This window comes from Monodon monoceros, unplaced genomic scaffold (assembly GCF_005190385.1).
Source record: "Monodon monoceros isolate NGI ecotype Baffin Bay Population unplaced genomic scaffold, NGI_Narwhal_1 Super_Scaffold_10, whole genome shotgun sequence".
In the NCBI taxonomy this organism is placed as follows: Eukaryota; Metazoa; Chordata; class Mammalia; order Artiodactyla; family Monodontidae; genus Monodon; species Monodon monoceros.
This window is the reverse complement of record NW_021703766.1, coordinates 12,695,050-12,721,751: the sequence shown is the minus strand read 5'-3', so window position 1 is coordinate 12,721,751 and position 26,702 is coordinate 12,695,050. Positions and strand designations below refer to the sequence as shown.

The following is a 26,702-nucleotide window of genomic DNA, read 5'->3' as shown; positions in this document are numbered from 1 at the left end:
GTCCCCTACATACAAACCTTCAAGTTGAGAACTTTCAAAGATGCAAACGTGTGTTCCGTCAATGTTAGGCGTGAGTGAAACTGCAGCTTGCCCTCCAACTCCTGTTGCTGGCGATCCTTCAGCTCTACCATCTCCCACCTCCTCTCCCTCCTGCAGTCAGTAACTCTTCTTGCCTGTTCCCTCGATGCCAGCCCCTGGATGCCAGCTGTTGTACTGTACTACAGTACTTTTCAAGGGACTGCACTGTAAGATTAAAAATGTTGTCTTTATTTTTTGTGTTCGTTTTTTATGTATTATCTGTTTGAAAAGTATTATAAACCTTTTACAGTACAGTACTACATAGCCAATTGTGTTAGTTGGGTACCTACCTAACTTTGTTGGACTCATGAACAAATTGGACTTACGAACGTGCACTTGGAACGGAACTCGTTCGTATGCAGGGGATTTACTATACCTCCCTCCCCAGCCCACCGTTCCCTGTCTAGCAGCCAGGGGTGGCCTTGCTCCCCTTCTTCGGGGCCTGGGAAGTCACTCCCCAGCACCTGGAAGCACTGTGCTGGGGAGGCAGGCTGAACTGGGGTGGGGGGAGGTCCGGTGCACCGCGACCCCCTTTAGCGCAAACCTTGGCCTACTTGGTGATCCCCACCCCTCACCCAGCCACAAGGCTTCTGGGACAGCTGCACCACCTCCACGGTGAGTGCCATTACCACCTGCACATGTGGCCAACATCTCATCGGGATCAACACAATTCTCCCTGAGGACGTGTTCCCTGGATGAGGGAAACGGAGGCAGAGAGGGACCAAGTCACTGATTCAAGGACTTGCAGACAGTTGCTGGGAGATCCAGCCAGGAATCCACTTCCAGGGCTGTCCCCGCCGAGGTCCTTCCCGTGTCCTCTTCTATCCCCTCTGGGAGGACTCACTGGGATGCTCCAAGCCCCTGCCTTGAGCCCCCAAGCCCCTCTCTAGTGCCCCAGACCGTCCCCAGAGAGGGTGTGCTTGGATGGTGCATGAGGAGGAGAGAAAAGAGAACAACAAAAAGCCTGCCCTCTGCACGGCAAACAAACAAGCCGACTGCAGAGGCAGTGAAAGGAGGCTGTGTGCAGCGGGGCGGGGGCTGCAGGAGGCGGGGGAGCCGGCATAAAGGAATGTTGTTTGGGAAAGCCAGGGCTGGGCACCGAGGGACAGACAGATGGCCTTTTATCCCATGGCCTGGGTTCGGCCTGAAAACCCTTCTTCTGAAATGAGAGGGTGCCCCAGGCCCTGTGTCCAGCTGCTCCCCTCCCACGGAGGCCCAGAGGCCCACGTGTCTCAGGATACCTGGGTTGCACACGGCCCAGGCAGGTCCTGGAAGAAGGAGGACCGTAACCACACCAAGAGGCTTCCTTGGGGAGAAGCCAGTGTTAACAAGCCCACCCCCGGGCCCCCCAGGGAGCAGCCTCCCTGGAGCTGGTTGTTTTCTGCAGCCAGAAACATGGGGCGAAAATGAAGGCGGCAGGACCTGCTTGCTTCTGTCTCCAATAAGCTGCTGTGTGATGAGGTCCAAATCAGAAGCCAGGACCAGCCAAGTCCTGTGGCCTATCCAAGCCTTAAAACATTTAAAATAAACCCCTGATGTGCACAAAACCCAAACCCAAACAAAATCCATGCCTAGCAAATGACAAGCCACAGAACTCCCAAAGCACACCCACATCCCACTCGCCCAGTCACTGCAAGGCAGCTAGCTCTGCCAGCCACTCTCCCTGTATTCATGGTAGGAAGATGAAAGGAAAAGAGAAAATGAGTAGGAATAGGAAACTTGTACCTGAGGTGTGCCCCACACCTCTCTCTCAGAAGACGTGGAGATGTGGACAAGACATTCCCAGCCTCCTGGGTCCTTGATGCCAGTTTGCTGTGGACCCAGCATTGTTCTTACTCGTGAAATGAGCCCCCTTGGATGACATCACCAGCAACCTTGTCACCAGAAGCAGGAGCCAGCATAGGTGGGCATTCCAAGACATCAGAAAAGGGGGCCAGTGGATTGAAACTAGTAAATTACCACTCACAACTCGCCATAGCACCCCACAAGTTTTCAGGCTACTAACTTGATCCTCTACCAAATCCTGCCATGGAACATCTGTATCCAGGCAGATCTCTTCTGCTCTAGCCTCTAACCTTAGATGAGGGCACCATTTCCAGGAAGTCACCAAGAGTCAAGTGGACACAGTTTTTTCCCAATGAAAGCCGAACTCGGGGATTTGGAACAGCCCGAGGGGAAAACTCCATCTGGGAGCCTGTGCTGGGGAGGTTGACCTGGGCATGGTCAGGGGGGACCAGGGGAGCTCTCTGAGGCTCACTTCCTTGGTCCTGCCTTACAAAACCCTGCCTCGCCTGCAGTGGTAGGATGGGTGGGACCAGAGCTTCAACTCTGATGAGCAGCCTTAGCAACTGCAGCAAATGAACTCCTCAAGGTTTAGCCTTTTGCAGATTCCACGGGACATCTCTAGACTGTGCTCTCTCAAGTCTTAGACCTCAAGGCACCTCAGGTGGGCTTACAGAATGTGCTATCCACAGGGAAGACACACTTAAGCCATCTAAAATATGTTATCTCCTGACTGACCCAACTTCTATAAAACAACCAATTTCAGATGTAACACTCCGTCTGTAAGGATTAATCTCAAAATACTATTTTGCTGTTTTATTAAAGGAGAAACAAGACCATTGATTTACAAATAACCTCATATATCTCTATTCCAGAGACAAGATTCCTAAATGTGCCTTTTGTAATCTAATAACTTAAGAAAGAAAAATACTGTTGTTGTCTTTGTTTACAAAAGGGCAAATGATTATATTGCCAGAAACAATAAAAGCCACTGAACTGTTGTGTAAACAAAACAATAAAAACAACAACAAAAAACAACCTGTCTTGTACCCACTACTTCTTTTTACTTATTCAAGCAATTTCCCCCTCTCCCTTGCTCAGGCATGGAATCTTCTCCCATTTGTAGCTGAGGATGTTGACGTTCAAGAGGTTGACTGGCTTCCCTCCAGTGACACAGTGAGTTCAAGAACATAAGACTGTTGAACTCTAAACCTGTCTTCTTTTCCACCCTCATTTATCCTGACAACTTCCAAATCCACTGCACATTTCTCAAACTAGCCAAGTCTACACAGTGAGCCCTAGAACTGGTACCTCCTCATGAGTAATAGCCTACACACCACGTTTTATGCTCAGGTGTTTATACTCATCACTCTAATGATGCTCAGCCCCAGGGGATGACGTCCTTGATCAGCCTCAAGGCAACTTGTCCTTCTGGGTGGCCAGTGCCTCTCTGACATGGCCACATGTCAGGGACATCACCGAATACACGATATGGTGTGATCGTGTAGAGAGAGAGCAAGAAGGAGCCATTTGAGAAGGATGCAGGGACACCAGCTTTCTGGTGTCCAGATTAGGATGCCACTATCCTAGAGAGAAATGCCTTGTGACTCTGGGCCACAGCTCAGACCAACGCTTTTTTGCCCAAGAGAACTTTCTGCAATGATGGAAATGTTCTAGATCTGTCCTGTCCAATATAGTAGTCACTAGCCACATATGTCTACTGAGCGCTTGAAATCTAGCCAGTGTGACTGAGGAACTGAATTTTTATTTATTTAATTTAAAATTAAATTGTCACATGTGCCTCGTGGCTACCATATTGGACACCAGATTTCTGGACTCATATATTCAGCTACTATTTGAAATCTCTACCTGGGTGTTTCCTGGGCATCTCAAACCTAATAGGGTCCTAGTGAACTTTAATTGCCCCATCCCAAACCATGGACCCCCAGCCCAGTATTCATCATTCCACAAATCAAACCACCTAATTGCTCAGGTCAAAACCTTGATGTCACTTTCAACTCCTCTCTTCCCTCACTCCCAATGTTTAATCCCTTAGCAAGACATTTCCAATTTCTATCTACTTCTTTCTGTCCCAATGGCCTCCCAGTCCAGGCCACCTCTTTTTGTCATCTGGACAACAGGGATGGTCTCTTAGCTCTCTTCCTGTTTCCACTCTTTTTAAATTAATTAATTAGTTAATTAATTAAGTTTTGGCGGTGTTGGGTCTTTGTTGCTGCACGTGGGCTCTCCCTAGCTGTGGCGAGCGGGGGCTACTCTCCACTGTGGTGTGTGGGCCTCTCATCGCGGTGGCCTCTGTTGTTGTGGAGCACAGGCTCTAGGTGCGCGGGCCTCAGCAGTTGTGGCATGTGGCCTCAGTAGTTGTGGCACGCAGGCTTAGTAGTTGTGGCGCATGGGCTTAGTTGCTCCGTGGCATGTGAGATCTTCCTGGACCAGGGCTTGAACCCGTGTCCCCTGCCTTGGCAGGCGGATTCTTACCCACTGTGCCACCAGGGAATCTCCCTGTTTCCGCTCTTGCCTCCCTTCAAGCTACCATCCACATGGCAGCCAGAATGATCTAATAAACTATAGACCAACTTTGTCAGTGTTCCGCTTCAAGTCCTCCAGCCCCTTGTTCTCAGAGTAAAATCTAAGCCCCCTACAATGACCTGTGAGCCCCGCTGAGGTAGGGCTCCTGCTGACTCCCCGCTCCAGCCCACACCCACTCTCCGTCGCCCACAGCACTCCAGCAACAGCAGAGCCGCCTTTTGCATGCCTGATGTCACCAATCCTGCCAGGCCCCAGGACCTTAGTGCTTGCTGTTCCTCTGCCTAGAATGCTTTTTCACCCAGTTCTTATGACAGCTCCTTTTCATCCATCATATATCAGTTCCCCAGAGAAGCCTTCCCTGACCATCCCCACCAGAAGCTGCAGCTGTCACTCTGTCACAGCCCCCTGATCTAAAATATATTTTCTGTCTGTCTGTCTATCATCTAAAATATATTCTGTTACAGCTCTTGCCACCAGCTGTGATTGTCCTATCTATCTCCCTCTGGCTACTGGGAGGTACCCTCCATGAGGGCAGCGAATAGTTGTCTTTTTATCCCCAGCATCGAGCTTGGTCTGGGCATGATGAGACTATATCCACTATGTTTGCAGGTGAACAGAGGAAGGAATGGTGGGGAGAAAGAGGCAGCCCTGCAAGCCCCTGGGACCACTGGGGCAGTCGCCAGCCTCTGTTTCAGAGACCAACTGTCCCTGACCAGGGCGCGTGTCCCCAGTCCAACATCGTACTTGTCCAGGTGAAGACACAAGGACAGCAGGTTGATGCAGACCCCACACGCCCTAGCTGGGGGGAGGGGTAACTCTGAGAGACTGAATGTCACCACTCTCCAGCTCCTCCAGGGGGTAAGTGGCCTCACCCAAGAGAGTCTGAGCACATAGCAACTCAGATCTTAAAAGCATCCATCCCTTACCACCTAACAGGAACCTGCCTTTTCTTAGCAGAAGCTGGGGCTAAAGGGGCTCGTAATCATCTATCTCAGTTTAATCTACATGCTCTGTCTTACAGAGCTCACATGATGTCATTGAAGCCGCAGAAAATCCTGTAGTGATGCAAGGAATAAGGAAATCAAGGCCAAGAGAGGTTTAGTGACTCATGCGATGTCACGTAGCCAGTAAGACCCAGAGCTAGACCCAGAGCTGCAGATCCCCGGCGCCTCCTCTCTCCTGGAGGGGAATAGGATGGGCTGCTAATTCAGCGCCCACCACACAACTGCTCTGCACTAAGCTCCACTCTGGGAGCTTGGGGATGCTGATTCTTCAGTAATTCCAAGAGATCTACCTACTGAGCCACTTTCAGCGACTCCAGCTTTTCTATCTCCATTTTCCCTCTGCCCTTAGCCTTCTAGGACAGTGGGTTGCAAGCTTTATGTTGTTTCTAAGGCACACAGAGAGCTTGTTAAAAGTACAGATTTCTGGGGTCTTGCCTTCAGAGATTCTGATTTTGTAGATTTGGGGAATGGCCCAAGAATATGAAATATATATATATATCTCCTTATGGCAATTAATTCTTTAATTTAGTTTTATGTCTATTTTTTCACCCCCAGTGAAACATCAAACTTTTCACACAAGTCTTAAAATATTAGAATCTCTGTTGCTACTAGAGCCATTTTTCTGAAATATAACGCAGTTCTTCAGTGCCTATCACATTCACTTTCTTCTAGGTTATTTGAGCGGCAGAAGTTGTTTAACGATATCTGTATTGGGAGGAATAGTATCTCTCTGCACCCCACCCCTGCCAAATTCATGTCTACCCAGAACCTTGTGAATGTGACTTTATTTGGACATAGTGTCTTTGCACTGATCATGTTATCATGAGGTCATACTGAGTTAGGGTGGGCTCTGAATCCAATATGACTGGTGTCCTAGTAAGAAGAGGGGAAATTTGGAGACACAGATGCAGAGACACAGGGAAGAATGCTTTTGTGCAGATGGTTGCAGAGACTGGAGTGATGTATCCACAAGCCAAGGAACACCAAGCATTGCCAGCTCCACCAGAAGCTAGGAAAGAGGCAAGGAACAGATTTTCCCTTAGAGCCTCCAGAAGGAACCAACTTTGCCAACTCCTTGATTTCAGACTTCTAGCATCTAGAATGGTGAGAATAAATTCCTGTTATTTTAAGTGCCCACTTTGTGGTATTTTGTTACAGCTGCTCTAGGAAACTAATACAATTTCATTAGAAATGTGACGCCTTGTTACACGTAACCATTCATGTGCTGTTACCTTGTTTTATTTTCCCACTCATCCTTTAAGAACATATTTGGAAGTGATGTCCATGATGTAACTACCCAGTATTTTTCCAACTTTTTATTATGAAATAATTTAAACATGCAGCCAAGGTGAAAGAATCTCACTGTGAATACCTGTATCCCTACTACCTAGATCCTACCATTCACATTCTACTCTTTCTTTTTAAAAGCACTTTTGGTACATACCTTAATTAAAAAATACGTTATTGCTAAAAAATGCTAGCCATCACCTGAGTCTACAGTGAGTTATTACCTTTTTGCTGTAAGAGGGTTTGAAATATTGTAAGAATTACCAGAATGTGACACGGAGACACAAAGTGAGCAAATTCTGTTGGAAAAACGGCACCAATAGACTTGCTTGACACAGGGTTGCCACAAACCTTCAATTAAAAAAAAAAAATGCAGAATCTGTGAAGTGCAACAAAGTGAAGTGCAATAAAACAAGGTCTGCCTGTATACACTGTGTGATTCCACTTCTGTAGTATTCTGTATATGTCTGAAAGAGGAGGAAGATCAGAGGACAAAGAAGTGCCTCACTGTGTTGTGTCACCTGTGGACAGACCTAAGTAAAATGTTGATCCTTGCACCTCCCTACCAGCTAGTCTCACTGCCCTCCCCCCAAGGCTCTTGGACACCCCGTCCCTACATCACAATATGCTCCTGTTATCCAAACAACACCACACTGGGACCTCCCTGCTTCCCAGAGCCTTTCTCCAAAGCCATCTCCTCACCACAAAATCCAAACCAGCATTCCCTCAGTATGCTCCAATTCTGCCCAGTTCTAGCAGGAAAGAAGCCTAATTTACGTGATTGACATTAAGATCTGAATGACCAGAGACAACCCTTTTAACCTGTCAGAGTTTTCATGCTTTTAATTGAGCTAAGATTTCTAATCTCTAGTTGATGGACCTTCAGACAATACTACTCAACGGTAAAATGATTGAAAAAAAAAAAAAAAGCAATTTTTAAAGGCTGGTGTATACCAACATCTAACGCTTGCAATCATGAGGTCATATCTTTAGAAGCAATTACTAAATATGTGTTAAATTTATTTGCCTCCTTTAAAAAAATTAGGTATAAACTTCATATAGTGAAAAATTACCAATCTTAAGTGTATTGTTTGATACGTTTTGACAATTATATGCCTCCTTGCAGCCAATGCCCACATCAAGATGTAGGACATTTCCACCGTCCCAGAAAGTCCCAGGAATCTATTTTTAGTAAGGCCTCATTTGATTTTGATGAAAGGAAGGTAGAGAGGGATAAGTATTCAGTTCCCTTGACCAGAGGGACAAGAAGTTTTAGATTTACAGGGCTTTACAAGAGAGGTGCCAGTTTCCCTGATAGGGCTCCTCCCGGCTCTCCTAGCCTCCCCTGTTCATACACACGTAGAACTTGACCTGTAGGCCCCTCCTCCAACTACAAGCTGTGCACACAAAGCAGGAAAGGTACACAGGACCCGCGCCCATGCTGAGTTCCAGTGGCAAGGCTGCCTCCAGACATTCCCTCCACACCACTCCTCATCCTTGCATTCCCTGCTGAAATCACTACCATTCCACAACCACTGCACACCCACTGTGCACCCCCCCTTCCCGTGGGCTTTCGGACTGTGGCGGCAGCCTGTCTGAGCTTCCCTGAGCCACTTCCTCCCTGCTCCAGCCACACGACATCAGGGTCAGGGCGTGCTGGGCAGCCACTTGACAGTCAGACTTGACTGTATTTGACTGTATTTCCCCAAGGCTGGCAACATGGTCCAGAATTGATGCTCAGCTCTTGTCCCGCCCTTTGCTTTCTCTAGTGGAGCAGGTGGGAGCAGGATGGAATCTAACAGAAGGAGGAAAGGGGAAAAAAAACCTGAATGGCTAAAACCTAATAAGAAAATGAGTGATTTCATTAGTATAGCATAGAGTCCAAGAATAGACCAAAATATAACTGTGAATGTTTGATGTGTGATAAAGGTTTTTGTTTTAAATCAGTGAGAAAAGATAGCTTATTCCATAAATCTACTGGGATAACCAGTTGGTCACTTGGAAAAATATAAACCTAAAATAATCTCTATTTTGTTCTTTACACCAAAAAAAAAAAAAAAATCCAGGTAGATAAAACATTTAAGCAAAAACAAACAAACAACAACAGAATCATTAAGGATAAAAACTGTGAGAAGGATACAAAATATTTTTTGCTTGCTTTTATATATAAAATCATAAAGTAGAGGTGGTCTTTCTAAGAATGATAAGATGACAGCTTTTTACTACATGGAAAACTGAAAGGTTTAAATGGAGAAAAGAAAAAAATTAAACAAGCCAAAAGACAAATGAGAGCTGGAAGACAAGTAGTATTATGTATGATGGAAAATAGGCTAATATTCTTTATATATAAAGAGTGATATAAATCAATAAGAAAAAGATCAACTATCCAGTACAGATGGACAAAGGACCTGAACATGCAGTTTACCAAAAAGGTGCAAATAATTTAGAAATGTATAATTTGAACAGGGCGCAAATTTTTTCTCCCATTGGCAAAGATTAAAAGTACTGGTAGTACACAGCATTGGTGAGGATGTGAAGGAACAGGCATTCTTGTATGCTTTTGGAGGGAGTTTTAATTGGTACAACATTTTTAGAGGGCAGTTTGGCAATATCCATCAAAATACAAAATGGATATCATTTTGATCTAGAAATTTCACATCTAGGACTCTATATTACAAATTTATTTGCATATGTGTGCAAAATGATTATGTAAGGATGCTTCTTGTAGCATTGATATAATAGGGAAAAACATCAATAGGGATAGCTATCAGAAAGAATGTTGACAACCTAGAAGAAATGGACAACCTTCTAGAAACATACAGCCCACCAAAACTGAATCAAGAGGAAATAGATAATTTGAAGAGACCGATCACTAGACGTGAAATAGAATCTGTAATAAAAAAAACTCCCTACAAAAAAAGTCCAGGACCAGATAGCTTCACAGGAGAATTCTACCAAACAAAGAACTTACACTGATTCTTCTCAAACTCTTCCAAAAGATTGAAGAGGAGGGAACACTCCCAAAGACAGTCTCTTAAGCCACCATCACCCTGATACCAAAACCAGAAAAGATATCACCAAAAAAGAAAATTACAGACCAATATCTTTGACGAATATAGATGCAAAAATTCTCAACAAAATATTAGCAAACCGAATCCAACAACACATAAAAAAGATCGTACACCACGACCAAGTGGGATTCATCCCAAGTTCACAAGGATGGTTCCACATATGCATATCAATCAATGTAATACACCACATAAACAAAAGAAAAGTCAAAAACCACATGACCATCTCAATAGATGCAGAGAAAGCATTTGACAAAATTCAACATCCATTCATGATAAAAACTCTCACCAAAGTGAGTATAGAGGGAACATAGCTCAACATAATAAAAGCCATTTATGACAAACCCACAGCCAGTACAATACTCAACAGTGAAAACCTTCCCACTAAAATCTGGAACAAGACAAGGATGCCCACTCTCACCACTTCTATTTAACATAGTATTGAAAGTCCCAACCACAGCAATCAGAGAAGAAAAAGAAATAAAAGGTATCCAAATTGGAAGAGAAGAGGTAAAACTGTCATTATATGCAGATGACATGATACTATATATAGAAAACCCTAAGCATGGCACACGAAAACTACTAGATCTAACAATAGAATTCAGCAAAGTAGCAGGAAACATGATTAATATTCAGAAATCAGTTGCATTTTTCTACATTAACAATGAAATATCAGAAAGGGAATGTAAAAAAAACAATAACTTTTAAAATCACCCCACCCCCAAAATATACCTAGGAATAAACCTGACCAAGGAGGTGAAAGACTTATATGCTGAGAACTAAAACGTTAATAAAGGAAATCAAGGGACTTCCCTGGTGGTACAGTGGTTAAGAATCTGCTTGCCAGTGCTGGGGATATGGGTTCAATCCTGGTCCAGGAAGATCCCACATGCCACGGAGCAACTAAGCCCGTGCTCCACAATTACTGAGCCTGCACTCTAGAGCCAGCGAGCCACAACTACTGACCCCGTGTACCTAGAGCCCATGCTCCACCACGAGAGAAGCCACTGCAATGAGAAGCCCGTGCACCTCAACTAAGAGTAGCCCCCACTCGACGCAACTAGAGAAAGCCTGAGCGCAGCAGTGAAGACCCAATTGAAACATAAATAAATAAATTAAATAAAGGAAATCAAAGAGGACTCAAAGAAATGGAAAGATATCCCATGCTCTTGGACTGGAAGAAAGAATGAAAAAAACTTTTATTGCTGATGTGTAAGGAAGTACAAAACATGTCACTAGGTGAAAAAAGCCGCAAGTTGCCAAGCAGCCTGTACCATACAACTCCTTTATGTGGGAAATAGAATAATATATGTGTTTCTCTGAGGCCACATAAGAAATTGTTGGTAGTGTTTACACAGGGACTAGGTTGGGAGGGGCACTCAATATTTTGTTTTGCACATTACTTTTTTTTTTTTTTTTTTTTTGCGGTACGCGGGCCTCTCACTGTTGTGGCCTCTCCCATTGCGGAGCATAGGCTCCGGACTCAGCCTGCCATGGCTCACGGGCCCAGCCGCTCCACGGCATGTGGGATCCTCCCGGACCGGGGCACAAACCCGTGTCCCCTGCATCAGCAGGCGGACTCTCAACCACTGCGCCACCAGGGAAGCCCTGCACATTACTTTTAATGATTTAAATTTTTGTATGAACTATGTTCATGGGTAATTATCACAATAGAGAAAAGGAGGGACAAAGTGATGGCTGGGGTTACTACCATCTGACAGTATACAATATAACAAAATGCAAACTGACCGCAAAGTGGAAATTCAAAATCAATGCAAAAACTTAGAAAAATTTCATGAAGTCAATGAAAGTGAGAGAAAACTGTTTTAGTTACAGTTCCACTGCCAAATAAGGATCTGGCAAAGTCAGGCTGTTTAACACTGAAATACAGGCAATCAACAAAGGGTGAGGCCCTTCAAAAGAGGAGGACTTGTTTATTAAAGGATCAAAAGAGATCCTTAGCCCTTAAATACTCTTGCTAAAATGACCTTTTTTTAAAAATTTAAAAATTTTGGCTGCATTGGGTCTTCATTGCTGCACGCGGACTTTCTCTTGTTGCGGTGTGCAGGCTTCGCCTTGCGGTGGCTTCTCTTGTTGCAGAGCATGGGCTCTAGGCACGTGGGCTGCAGTAGTTGTGGCACACGGGCTTAGTTGTTCCGCTGCATGTGGGATCTTCCCAGAGCAGGGATCAATCCCGTGTCCCTTGCATTGGCAGGTGGATTCTTAACCACTGCAGCACCAGGGAAGTCTCTAAAATGACCTTCATGATCACACAGTGAACAGCCAATGCAAAGTTTAGAATGTCACAATGTACTTTCATACGTTTTTGTCAGAAAAACCACACATGCGCAAAACAACACTACTTGATTCGTTACATGCTCAGTTTAAGAATCAGCACCCAAGTGCAATCTGAATTTTGCTGTCAGATTTTTTTTTTTGGCTGTGCCACAGGGCTTGCAGGATCTTAGTTGCCCAACCAGGGATCAAACCCGTGTCCCTTGCAGTGCAAGCACAGAATCCTAACCACTGGACTGCCAGGGAATTCCCCTGCTGTCAGATTAAAATAAACTAAAGCAAACAACAAAAAAAACTTTTCAGTTTCATTTTTAAAGAGTATCAGTTTCCTTCTCTCAACCACTTGGCCCATTTTCTATGAAGTTTTGGTCTTCATTTAAAGTAGATTCACTTTAAGTGACCTTTAATCCTAGGCGTCAAGGACTTTCCTACTCAGGTTCAAGAACAACTGAATTTTTTTATGGCACCCTGTCTCCAACCTGCATAATCTTTTACACCTGGCACTCCAAAGGGTCTTGCCCAGGACATGGGGAAGCAACAACTAAATCGGGTTGGTCTGTCCTGGTGCCTAACTTGGGATCATGGAAGCTGTATTTATTCAGCTAAATGTAACTTCTCCTTATTCCTCCATGGCAGCCAGTCTCAAAGTGTGGGCCTTAACTTGATTTAAAAATGTGAGATCCTGTGATAACAAATGGAAAAAAATAAAAATAAAAAAAATAAAAATGTGAGGTCTTTCTTTGATCTTTGTGGGTAAGTGATGCTTGTTTCATAGACATTCATTATTACATAAGACTAGGAGCTATTTATTAGCAACTAAGTGGGTTATTATGGACTATTAACATTTGGGATTTATAAAACAAAGCTAGCCATTACTAGAGATCCCTAAAATCTCCAATTCCATTTTCCAGTGGGAAAGGTAAGCATCACGCAATGCTAAGCAATGTTAAAAATGTTCTGCTGGGCATAGAAGAATGTACAGAACTAGAACTCTACTCCCTTTAAATTCTATTTGTTTTAAAGGAGAAACTACGACTAATTCACTTAGGTAATTATCAACCACGTTTGTTGTAGATTACATGGTTCACTCTAAGTGTGTAGTCACATGTATTTCCACCAAAGGAATTTTTGGCTACTAGCTTTCCTCTAACAGGACCTTAAGACATGCTGTATGCATCGTAGTTCAACACATCCCCTCAAATTTGCTTATCTGGTACTGCTATTTTAACACCTTGCAATATAAATACTATCGAAGTCAGAAAACAAAGCATTTGAATAATTATGTCTTAGGGCTATGCTTCATAACAACAAATCCTGAGTATGAGGTTTCTATTTCTCAGTGATAACTTTACAGCTGTTGCTAGCATCAATTTTGTTGTTCCCCAGTCTTGTTACTATGACTGAGTTTGTTTTCCATCAGAGGGCAAGAGCAGGTGGGGAAACGGTCGTTAGAATCTTCTGCCCATCTTAGATGAGCAGCAATTAGAGAAGATTGAGAATCACCATTCGGAGATGACACGCTTTAGAGAATTTTGCATGAAAAGACACAGGAAAGAGTAAACAGAACTGGAAACCCAGGAACCTGGGTCCTGTCTATGCACATCATCCAGACACTTATAGACACATGGGGACGGGTCACAGCCCTGAGAGCAATGAGGGCTCTCAATTGGCATTTTCTATGCTTAATTTCACTTCTAACCTTGCAGGGATGAACTTCAGTAGCCTGGTATGCAAGACGTTTTGCCAACTCTTTCTGGCGGCAAAACACTGAGGGCAAAGGTAGAAATGAGTGACTCACTTGATAGTCCTCCATCCTTTCCATCAACTCCCAAGCCTTTTAGCTAACAAAAAAGAAACTGGAAAGAGGTTTGTTTCTGTTTTGTTTTTTTTTTTAACATCTTACTACTTGAAGTATCTTGTGTGCGCTAACATCACCACTTTCCTTTTCAATCTGGTACACATATCAGTTTTCCAAGCAGTTCATTCATTCATTTATTCAGACATTTGTTACTTCCTGTTGGCAAGCACCAGTGTGCTACTGTCTCCTAGGGAAACCCAGATGAATCATGCAATTCCAGTCTTCGGAGAGTTTACAGTTTAGTAGAGAAGATAAGACACAGTGAAAACACAGTGAATAAGGAAGAACATTTTGAATGCTGTAATGTAGGGAGAGGCCAAGTGCTATGAGAGTTTGGGAGAAGGAAAAACCCAGTTCTAGATGGGGAGATAAGGAGAATCTCTGTGGAAGAAATAGAGTTTGAGATGGACTTAAATGATGTGGCAATCGGGAGCCACTGAAGATTTAGGAATCCCGCTGTAACAAAATCACATGCTCTTTGGAAAGCTTCACAAGGCAATGGGCCGAAGGAAGTGTTGGCAGGGAGAGACCTGCCCAGGAGACTGCTGCAATAATGAGTATAACGCAGCTCTGGCCAAGGTAGGGGAGTAGTGGGTAGGCGTCCTGGAAGGAGGACTAAGGAGACTCATGAGGATTGGCATGGGGTCTGTCCCAGCCACTGGCTCTTTCCAGTTATCCCCCATTTCCCCCTCTACAGCCTCTGGATTCTCTAGGACACAGCAAGGAATGGAGACAGTTAAAAAACACAGATCATCTCCCAGACGTAGTATTGGGTGAAAGAAGCTGTACAGCAGAGCACACACTGTGTGACTTTTCTGGGAAATGAAGAGCAAGAGAAACTAGCAGTGGAGACTGAGCCGTAACGACCAGGGGTATAAGAGGTGAAGTAGGCGGGATAACGCAACCCCCTTCAAAATCTACGTCCCAATACCTGGAACCCGTGACTATGTTACTTTACATGGCACAGAGGACTTTGCAGGTGTGATTAAATTAAAGATTTTGTGATGAGGAGATGATCCTGGATATCTGGTGTGGGGGTGGGGGCGGGGGGGGGGAATGGGAGCACAGTGTAATCACAGGGTTCCTTATAAGGGAAAGATGGAGGCAGGAGAATCAGAGTCCGAGAACGAGAAGGGACAGGAGAGCAGAGGTCAGAGCAATGTGACTGCTGGCTGGGGGCCAGGAGCCAGGGAACACAGGCAGCCTCTAAAGGCTGGAAAAAGTGAGGAAACGTCCTCCCCTAGAGCCTCCAGAAGGAGGCTGCCCTGCCAATTCATTTCTGACTTCCGACGCTCCAGAAACACAAGAGAATAGATGTGTGTCGCTTTAAGTCACTGAGTTTGTGGTAATTTGTTACAGCAGCAATAGAAAGCCAAAGGGGTGAGGTATCCAGAAACCAGCTGAGGACAGTGTGTCAAGCAGTGGGGAGCGATCGCCATGTCGAGAGTTGCTGCCAGGCCAGGTGAGAACTGACCACCAGGGTTAGCCAGGTGAAGGTCCCGATGGCCCTGGAAGGGTACTTTCAGGGCCGTGGTGGGTTTCAGAGAGAACAGGGCACTTATTTCCTGTCTGTCTAAATGAAGGAAGACGACATATGGACCAACAGTGAGTTGTGTGTCTTAAGATAAATAAATAAGGAAAGGGAAGATGATGGATGCTGCTCAGGCATCAATTTGGGTTCTTTGCTGGGAATGTTTCCAGAAATGATTACCCTCGGGTGTTTCTGAGATTCCTGTCTATTTCTTTTTACTTCCCCCATAGGGTCCTAATTTCCAACCCTCGCCCTAATTTGGGTCTCGAAGCCCCTTCTACCACTGAATTCTGAGGTGACACCAGGGGACACTCTTGGAGCCTGTGTTTACCCTGTGTCACATGGAACCACAGCGACTTGTGTCCCTGGCCCTCTCCCAGCTTCCACTAGCTTCATCCTCCAGGTAAGGCTCACCTGGCACCACAGCAGGCCAGGGCTCACAAGTCCCTGGCAGGTAGCAAAGGACGGTGGCTGCTGACTGGCCAGGCAGGCCCACTTAGGAAGCCTTGTTGTGGGGGCTAAGCAGACCTCGACCCCTTCAGTTAGCAGGTTTCTCACATCCACTCGGCTCTGCAGGCAGGGGGAGTTTAGCAAGTTTCCCAGTCATCAGCTTTTATCTGAATTCTCAGCTCAGACCGGCATTCCAAGCTGGGCTGTGCTCAAGCTGTTCCGGAGCCCCGGGTGGGGTGGGGACCCTGAGTCTTCCTGCACTTAGATCTCCTCCCTATTGTCCATCCCCATTTAGTTACTCAAGCTCCAAAGTTCTGAATGGCTGGACCCCCAAAGCCTGGCAGAACCACATGTGGCGGAATCTGGGGACTTCTCAGCCACTCAGAGACAGATACACCTTGTGGGATTAGGATACGACACACATTCAGACATTAGGGTTAACCCAGCAGCAGGGGCTGGGGAGTCAGGGCTTGCCTTCCTCTAGGGTCTCCCCAAACAGAGGGCTTTTCTCCAGGGGCATGGTCAGACGTCTGCCCGCAGGAGGCCCCCTCAAGGTCTGGGTGTGTAAGATGGGGGGAGTATGATCTGCCTTTTCAGCTATATTCCTCTTGGTGGCAGGTCTGGAGTGAGGGAAGGATTCTGGTTGGACTGTGATGAAAGCTGCAGCTCTGTCACCAGAAAAATGCACAACCACGCATGTTTTACACACAATTTCATCTCTTCCATCAATCCCATAAAATGGTCCATAGAACTCCAGGGTTAAGAAGCTCTGCTCCTTGTGTCTTCCGAAGTGTGAGACTTACTCCACTGATGGTGCTCAGGATTTTAGGGGATAGGAGGATGAGCATTTATTTTAATAGCTCTATTTTTAAAGTGCATGTAAACCCTGATTTCACTGGGAATATTGCCTAGGGTGAGTAAACGGTAAAATAAAAAGTGAGTCTACTTAAAAATAAGTATTAAATAGTTCAAGTCATATGCCAATTTGGAAAAAAACTGGAACAGTGATTCGTGGATGACAAGTCTGGGAAACAGTATCTATGGCTTTGGGAGGTTTGGACCAGAAGTTCTTTTCTTTCCTATTTCTTTAAAAAAATTGCTGGTTGGGCTTCCCTGGTGGCGCAGTGGTTGAGACTGCCTGCCGATGCAGGGGACACGGGTTCGTGCCCCAGTCCGGGAAGATCCCACATGCCGCAGGGCAGCTGGGCCCGTGAGCCATGGCCGCTGAGCCTGCGCGTCCGGAGCCTGTGCTCCACAACGGGAGAGGCCACAGCAGTGAGAGGCCCGCGTACCGCACACACACACACAATTGCTGGTTGCAGCCCAGTCAATGGATTTCATGCCCCACTAACAACATGAGCCACTCTTATCTAAGCTTGGAGTGAGGAGCCCTGAGCGCCCAATCGAGGAGAGGGCCTGGCTTCCCTGCTCAGCCATCACTGATTCACTTCCTCAAGTCCAGGGCTACAAAAGATCTTGTCTCATCCCCACGGTATGTTGGCTCAAACAAGTTTGACTTGTTTCATGTGTGTGCTTCCCTGTGAGTGTGAATGTGTGGGTAAGTGTGTATACAGAGGGGGTGTGGCAAAGTGGGGGAAAGGGGAAACCAGTGGGGCTGAGCCTTGTCCCTGGAATTTCATGGCAGAGCTCCAGCAGGCTCCCTGCTGAGGACTACACTTGGGAAGAAGGACTTCAAGGAGGGGCACCATTCAGAAATGAGCTCCAAACAACAGAGCTGGTTCATGACACTCCCCTTCCCCATCAACGCCCCTTCTGGTCTTCACACTACAGGAGCCGGGTTCTAGCCTCAACAGGTGTCAGCATCCCTGGTCCAGCAGGAGGAGATGGGAGAGGTGGAGAAGGCAGCATGGGGGTTGCCAGAAGGGCTTAACCAGAGAGAAGAACAGATATGTCTTCTCTCCATTCAGCCCGTATGAAGATGGTTTCTCTCTGAAAAGATATCTTCTCCAGATTTCTCCTCTGAATACCTCCCTTCCCCAATATAAAGACAACCCTACACTAGTTTCCAGAATAGTAGACAGAAGCTGACGAGCAACTGGAGTATTGGGTGACTACGGCCGTTGGTCAAGTTTGGGCCATGGGTTTGTAAATGTGGTGTTAATTTTTAGTTTTCTTCCCACATCCTCAGGTGGGGGCCCAGATATAAGGATGCCTGAAACATGGCCACACTGGGACTCTTGGGGTAACAGGTGAGTGCAGGGGTAAGAAACAAATTTAGACTCAGTATTCTCTGAAGGTCAGGTAAAGCAAAGCAAAACAAAGCCAAATCAAACCATACTGCTGGGTAGCTAGCAGAGCTAGGAGGTAAAGCCATCTAGGGCAGCTAGCCAGGAGAGGTGCTCTAGATGGTGCTGAGAGGAGAGGCCACACCCTAAGGCTCCTGTTTATAGGACACAGTTACAATGTAGGATGGCTTCCATGAGCCATCACAAGCCTGGAAGTCTCTAGTATTCTGGCTCCCACCTCTCATTTCCTGCACTCAGCTTCAGTTATATCTATGGCTAAACCTTCTGCCCCTTCAGCATGACCTGACACCTAACATCAGCTTCCAAGATTAAACTGGGCCCCCGCTGCAGAATGCTGAGTCCTACCATTTTACATATGAAGTCTCCCAAATTCAACCTTCCCCTTCCCTTGGTCATCGTCACCGTTACCTCTCACTTGGGCTATGGGGTAGCCTCCCGCCTGGTCTCCTCACACCCACATGGGCTCCTTCCACCCCTTCTTGGCATCGCAGCCAGGATGCTCTTCCAAAGATGCAAATCTGACCACGCCACACCCCTGCTTGAATCCATTACCTGGCTTCCCATTGTTCTTAGAATCAAGTCCCAAAACCTGACCACAGCGGCCCTGGCTGATCTCCCGCCTCCTTCCACTCCCTCTCCTTGCCCAACAGCCTCTGGTCACATTGGTTTTATTTCTGTCCCTTGACTCTGCCAAGCCCTTACCCTTCAGAGCCTTCACACATTCTTTTCCCTCTGTCTGGAAGGTTCTTCTCACCACACTTCACCTGGCTTAAGCCCTATCCATTGATTAGCTCCCAGGGTAAATATCACTTTCTTCAGAAAGCTCTCCCTGATTCATACTCTGATAGCACCAGGTAATTGAAGAATTACTGTAGGATTAGTACGTTACCTCATTAGCCTGTTAGGTCCATGAAGACCGTATTGCTTTTGTCCATTGATACCTCCTCAGTGCCTAGCTCAGTACTGCCAATCACTAAGGGACCAAGTGAGTGAGTGAATAAATGATTAAAGAATTAGGCAAGATGGCCTAGTGAAAAGCCACCTGGAACAGTGAGAGACAAGTCCTTTCATCCAAAGATCTAAAAGCACTTGCTGGGGCCATCTTGAATGCAAGAGCTAGAAGCAGGGAACAACTGTTGGTTTATGTCCAAGCATGATGGCCTCGCTGTCACCAGTCCTACAGCTGGGCCTGGGGAAGTCCTGAAGAGTCGGTTTTCCTCTGGCACAAGCCTACCTGGAACCCAACGGATAGGATCATCTCCCAGGCCCAAGGATCCTTGGGATGGAGAGAGCATTGATTTTGGGATCAGACACACTTGACTTTTCCACTAACTAGCTCAAATTACCTCAAATTCCAAATTGACCTCAAATTACAGTGCCTCCTGGATCCTCAGTTTCCACATCCTAAAATGGGGATAACAAAAGCCACCCCAGGATCAGTCAGAGGTTTAAATACAATCACGAGCCTGTGGTGCACAGCAGCAGGCAGCCCAGAGTGCTACTCCCTTCTCCCCAGCAAAACTGGCTTACCCCTGTCACGTCACTCTGCTGGACACCCAAGCCAGCACGCAAGACAAGGAATAAAGGGAGGTCTGAGGGGTGGGAGGACATAGGCCACCCAAGACACTGCGCCAACCTCTCCACGCAACCAGAGAAGCCGCTGTGCAAGACTAGGGTGGCATCAGGAAATCCAAACTAGCTGAGAAGGGTGACTGGCACCTTATGAGGTGGGAGAAGTAGCAGATAGAGGAGGGACAGGGGAAATGCTGGAGAGGAAGGGCAAACTCCTGGTTCGGGGTGGGGTGGGGTGGTGGTAGGCAGGGACCTGTTACCTGGAGAGAAGAGAGGTGAGGGCGGAGGCTGTCACCTTGGGTCCTCCTAGAGGGCAGGTGAACGCGGCCTGCCGGGGAGTGGCGAGTTGGGGCGGGGAGGGTGGGGGGAATAGAGGGTGTGTGACACCCGGCTGTACCTGAGGGTCTCCTTGCAGGTCTCCCACGTAGTACTGCTCGAGCCAGCGGCGCGCGTTGTCCGAGTGCCGGTGTGGTGGCCCGTCCAGGTCGGCGCTAACATCCTGACCAGCCCGTGCCCGCAGCAGCTGCTCGCCCCCTGGGTGGTGCCGCACGAAGCCGGTGAGGTCGTAGAGGCGGACCCCGCAGCGGACCCAGCAGGCGCCGGCCGCCAGGCGCCGCTGGACCTCGGCGGGGGAGAAGGAGGCGGCGGGGGGGCGGAGCGGGGGCCATGGCGGGAGACAGGAGCTCGCAGCTCGAAGCCTGCGCGTCTGCTCCGCGACCGCCCAGCGCGCCTCTTAACATCCCCTGAGCCGCTGCCGCCTTGACTGGTCAGCCGTCGCCGCACCTGCTCATTTGCATGCCGCGCTCCCATTGGCCGCTCCTAAGGACGCTGCCTGTGTCCGGAGGGGCTCCTTCCCCATTGGCCGGCAGGACGCCCAGCCGACCCGAGCGGGCCGGGCCACGGGATGCCCGCCCTCCGTCAGGTGGTTCTGGGCAGGTAGAGGGAGCGCCAGCCAAGCGTGTCTCATTGCAAGAGAGCAAAGGCGGCGGGAGGATGCAGGTGGAGCAAGTCTTCTTGTTGCCGGCGGCTGTGTGGACGGACGTCCTCAATAGCCTGTTCGCCACCGGAATAACTCTTCTGCTGCTGCCTTATGGGAGAAACTTGCAGTTTTCCTTCCTCAGGCTGCAGGAGTGGGTGAAGAGTGGGGGAGGCAGCGTGAGAACTAGAGTAAGGCAAGGGAGACACTGGCCCCTGGCGCCCGCAAACTCAGTAATCACGATATACAATATTTTAATGTAATATTTTTAAAAAAATCATGTCGTGTACAGAACAATGTGAATGTGCTTAATGTCACTGAACTGTAAAGTTTAAAATGGTATATTTTATATTATGTATATTTTACCACAATAAAAATATATATATAACAAAGAATTTTAAAAAATAGGAATATTGGCAAACCACAGCCAGTGGCGCTGGCCACCTGATTTTGTATATAAAGTTTTAGTGGAACCAGGACTAGTGAGAGGAGTGAGGCAGGTTGGTGAAAGTGAAGGGTTGGATCTCGTCTTTAACACTGTAAGTTCTGGTATTTTGTTCATCATGGATTTTTTGGTTTGCATTAGTTTTGAATTTTTAAAATGCTGCATTAAAATACTTATTGTTTTTGTTTTTGTTTTCGGCTGCGCCATGTGGCATACAGAATCTTAGTTCCGGGAGGAGGAATCAAACCCCTGCCCCCTGCAGTGGAAGCTCGGAGTCCTAACCACTGGACTGCCAGGGAATTCCCTAAAGTATTCTTTATCTTGATTACTGAGTTTTTTTGGCACACCCTTAACTTTTGCCTGCAGAATGGCTGCCTCAGTTGCCTCACTCTAGCCTCATCTTCTGGGGAGGATCCTGAGGGACGAAGAGAGAATCCTGCTGCCATTATAGGAGGGGAAATAGGGACCTAAAGAAGTGAAGCCTGGTAGTCATGCTGGATGGAAGGGAAGAGCAAGTGCGCTCAATCCAGTTTTGTTTATAACAGGGGAGAACTGCACACAACTTTAACTGCCCAGCAATTGGGGATCTCACCTGAACTCATGATTTGTAATAAAGGATCCTGGTACTGAGGTTGCCCCATTCAACTGGCCTTGGTCTCTCTCAGCAAAAGGTATTTTCAGGGTCACCCCTGTTTATGTTCTTCTGGGGTTGGGCCTCTATGCTGGGCCAGCGCTGTGGGGGAAAGCCTAGCTCAGATGCCCTAGGGGCCACCCCAACTACAGACACGTCCAAGGCCAGGAGAGTTGTTCCTTCCTTCTCTCCTTCCCAAGAATTTCCTGGCTCACCCTCAGGGAGTAGGCAAGAGTTTGGCTGAGTATATGGGTCGGCTGTGGAAATGCTGTCCAACAGGCCTGGAGGGAGGCCTTAGGTCACTAATTTTGCTTTTCTCAAGCAGTGAATACATAGTCACTCTCACTCCACTTCCACACCTACTCTGTTCTAAATACCTTGCATGTGCAAAAGCATTCAAACACTCCTGGGTGTCCTCAGGTACTTCCTGATGACAATATCTGTAGGCTACCCACATTTGGATTTTTCACCGTGCCTTAAACTCGTATTGTCTGAAGTTAAACAAGCAATTTAGTCATCTATTCAGAATTGTAACATTTCTTACCATAGTAATTCCACTTCTAGAAATTTGACCTTTCAGATTACTGTATAAAGATGTGTAGGGAGGAAAAATAATTTTCCTTCTACCCTTCTAGGTTCTTGGCTGAGACACTCCCTGAAATAAAAGATTAATAGGAGAACAACAAACTTAATTTCATATGTAATGGGACCCCAAAGGTATGAGACCCAAAGAAGTGACCAGGGCAGGCAGCTTTTATACCTTTTGGACAAAGAAACAATAAATTTGTGAAGAATTGACAAGACAAAGGAGTTTGGGCTTGGAGTAGTATATTAGTAAAGAAGTAACAAGATTTTTTTTTATACAGACATCTCAGCTCTGAACTCCCTATCTCTAGTGATAAGAATGCCCTCTACCCTTCTGGTACCTGGAAGGTACCTTTCACATGGAAGACTTATTTCCTGCTTTTAGGGGGGACAAAGCAGGGTCAGAGTGTCCTTCTTGTACCAGCTGTTTCTTAAGTAAATTTAATTCAAAATAATCAATAAGCCAAAATGGCATATTTTGGAGTGGCCTGCCCTGAACCCCATCAGATGTATGCATAATAATATTAATTGCGGGGACACCCCTGGCAGTCCAGTGGTTAAGACTCTGCCCTTCTGCAGGGGGTGCAGGTTCGATCTCTGGTTAGGGAACTAAGATCCCACATGCCGCACGGTGTGGCCAAAAAAATAAATAAATAAATAATTAATTAATTGCGACATTGCTTATAGACTAGAAACAACCCAAATATTCATCACTAAGGAGGACTGATTAAATAAATGATGGTGTATTCAGTGGAATACTATGTAACCGTTAGAAAGAATGAAGTAGATCTATGTGTACCGATAGGGAACAATCTCTATGATATTGTAAGTGGAAAACAAGAAGAACAGTGTGTATGGTACGCTAATAACTGCTATTTTAAGTTCTTTAATTTTTAAAGTGCTTTAAATGCAGACAAAAGAGTATGTATACGTTCTAAAGCAAAAATAGTATAATTAATTCACTGAATTTCCCTCCCAACCCAAGAGCTAGGACATTACAAAAATTGCACCTACTCCTACACTCCAAAACTTCCATCTCTCTGCCTCCTCCCAAGAGGTAATCACTGTCCTGACTTTTGTTAATGTCCATGAATCATTTTGTTAATGTCCATGAAAAATTTTTTATATTTTTATCACATCTATATGTACGCTTATACAATATATTGTTTAGATTACCTTGTTTCTGAATTTTATGAAAATCACATGATACTGTATTTTGATTTATGTAGCCTTTCATGTTTTACTCAATATTGCTTTAGGGTTCATCCATGTTCTTGAGGGTCACTGTAGGTCATCAATTTTCACTGTAGTGTCATATTCCACAATACAAATTTATTTACCCATTTTCCTTTACTTGCAGATACGAATTTGAGGGGTTTTTTTCTATTATAAGCATTCTTGTACATATGGGTACTTCAACTATACTTCAATAAAAATGTTCTATTTCAAATAATAAAACTCAGAATACTCAGAATGTATTTTTTTAAATTAATTAATTAATTAATTAATTTACGGCTGCGTTGGGTCTTCGTTGCTGTGCATGGGCTTTCTCTAGTTGTGGCGAGCAAGGGCTACTCTTCGTTGTGGAGCACGGGCTCTAGGCACGCGGGCTTCAGTAGTTGTGGCACTTGGGCTCAGCAGTTGTGGCTCACGGGCTCTAGAGTGCAGGCTCAGTAGTTGCGGTACACGGGCTTAGTTGCTCCGCAGCATGTGGGATCTTCCTGGACCAGGGATCAAACCTGTGTCCCCTGCATTGGCAGGCGGATTCTTAACCACTGCACCACTGTATTTTTTAAAAAAAGAAATGAAAGGTATAAAGAGCAGAGATGAAGGCTTAAAAATCTCTCTATTTGCAGATAACATGATTGTTTACATAGAAAACATCAACTAATTTGCAAAGCAACCAGGACTAATAAGTGAATTTAGCAAGTTCACAGGATCCAAGGTCAAAATACAAAATCAATTATGTGTTACCTACTATCAGCAAACAATTGAAAAATAAAAATGTTAAATTCCATTTATAATAATGTCAAAAAGCATGAATCATGTGAACTAATTGAAAACTACAAAACCCTGCTGAGAGAAATGAAAGAGCATCTAAATAAATGGAGTTCATGGATATAATAAGTTCCAAGTTCATGGATTGGAAGGCTCAATATTAAGATCTCAAATCCTCCAATTGATCTAAAGATTCAATCCAATCCCAATCATAATCACACTAGGTTTTTTTAAAGAAACTGATAAACAATTATATAATTGAAATTTGCTAAGAGAGTAGTACTTAAATGTTCTCACCAAAAAAAGAAAAAGAAAAAGAAAGACAAGAAAAAAATGGACTAACTGCTTCAAAATTGACATGGAAATGTAAAGGACCTAGAATATCCAAAGCAATATTGAGAAAGGACAAAGTTGCAGACTTACACTTCCTAACTTCAAGACTTAAAACTTCATATTTGAAAGAGCGTAGTGCTCTCATAAGAACCGACAAATAGATCGATGGAACAAAACAGAGTCCAGAAATAGACACAAACAGATAACGCCATTTTGTTATTTTACTGAGATACAAAATTTGACCTTTTTAATGTATAGTTGTCCCTTGGTATCCACAGGGGATTTGGTCCAGGACCACCACCCTCTCCCCACAGATACCAAAATCCAAGGATGCTCAAGTCTTTTATATAAAACGGTGTAGTATTTGCATATAACCTATGTACATCCTCCTGTATACTTTAACTCAGCTCTAGAGTACTTAGAATAACTAGTACAATGTAAATGCTACGTAAATAGCTGCTGATGCATTATAGCAAATTCAAGTTTTGCTTTTTGGAACTTTCTGGAATTTTTTTCCCCAAATATTTTCGATCTGCAGTTGGTTGAATCCGCAGATGTGGAACTCATAGATATGGAGAGACAACTATACAGTTCTATGAGTTTGGGGCATCTTCTATACTGTTATAAAGATCACGTTTGTCTCTCCTTTGGTCAATACCACATTGTCTTTGTTATTATAATAGCCTTATATTAAATCTCGATATCTGGTAAGTCTACTGCTCACTCCCTGTTCTCCTTTAGTGTGTCTTGGCTTGTATTTGGATTTTTCCTTTTTCATATAAACTTTAGAATCATTTTGTTAATGTCCATGAAAAAGCCTATTTGGATTATGAAAGGAATTGCATTGAATCTATAGATTAAGTTGGAAAGGATTAATATGTTTGCAACACTGAGTCTTCCTATTTATGGACTTGAGCTATATCTCTACTTATTCCAGTCATATGTAATATAGTTCCATGAAGTTTAAAATTTTCTGCATACGGGACTTGCATATATATGTTAAATTAATTTATAAGTATACCTTATAGGGTTTTGTTTTGTTTTTGCTATTGTCAACGGCTTCTTTTTTTAAAAAGCGTTTTTCGTTGAAGTATGACATCCATAGAGAAAAGTACACAAAATCATAAGGGTACATACAGTTCAATGAATTTTCACAAAATGAACACACACTTACCAGAAGATAGGACACTAGCAGTTCCACAGAAATCTCCCTCATGCCCTTTTCACATCACTACTTCCTTTCTTCCCCAAAGAAAATCACCATATTGGTTTCAAAAACTGTACGTCAGTTTTGTCTGCTTTTGATCCTTATATTAATGGAATCATATAGGGTGTGCTCTTTTGTAGCTACCTTCTTTCACTCAAATTATGTTCCTGAAATTCACCCATGTTTTGAGGTGTAGTAATCATTTGTACATTCTTGTGGCTGTATAGTATTTCACTATATGAAAAAGCCACACTAATTTATTCATTCTATCATTGATACCTATTTGAGTTGCTTCCAGCTTGGGGCAATTAAGAATAAAGTTGCTATGAACACTCTTGTACATGTCTTTTTTTTTTTTAGTATAATTGACCTACAACAATATGTTAGTTCCAAGCGTACAACATAGTGATTCAATAATTCTATATATTACAGGATGATCACAAGTCTACTTACCATCTGTCACCAAAGTTATTCCAATATTCTTGACTCTATTCCTCATGCTGTACACTTCATCCCTGTGACTCATTTATTTTGTAGCTGAAAATATGTACCTCTTAATCTCCCTCACCTATTCCACTCATCCCCCTTCTCTCCCTCAGGCAACCACCTGTTTGTTCTCTGTATCTATAAGCCTGTTTCTGTTTTTTGTGTGTGTGTTTGTTCATTTGTTTTGTTTTTTAGAGTCCACATAGAAGTGAATTCATATGATGTTTGTCTTTCTCTGTCTGACATTTCATTTGGCATAATACCTTCTAGGTCCATCCGTGTTGTCACAAATGGCAAGATTT

At 44.9% G+C, this 26,702-nt stretch overlaps 1 protein-coding gene across 1 annotated transcript in view; it reads right to left on the bottom strand.

Annotated features, from left to right (window-relative positions):
• Positions 1-20,479, bottom strand: part of FA2H (fatty acid 2-hydroxylase) — a 51,694-nt gene extending 31,215 nt beyond the window's left edge. The window contains 2 exon segments of the mRNA XM_029211349.1: positions 20,137-20,391; positions 20,393-20,479. Coding sequence (XP_029067182.1) covers positions 20,137-20,391; positions 20,393-20,479 — 342 coding nt within the window.
• Positions 20,480-26,702: the final 6,223 nt, after the last annotated feature.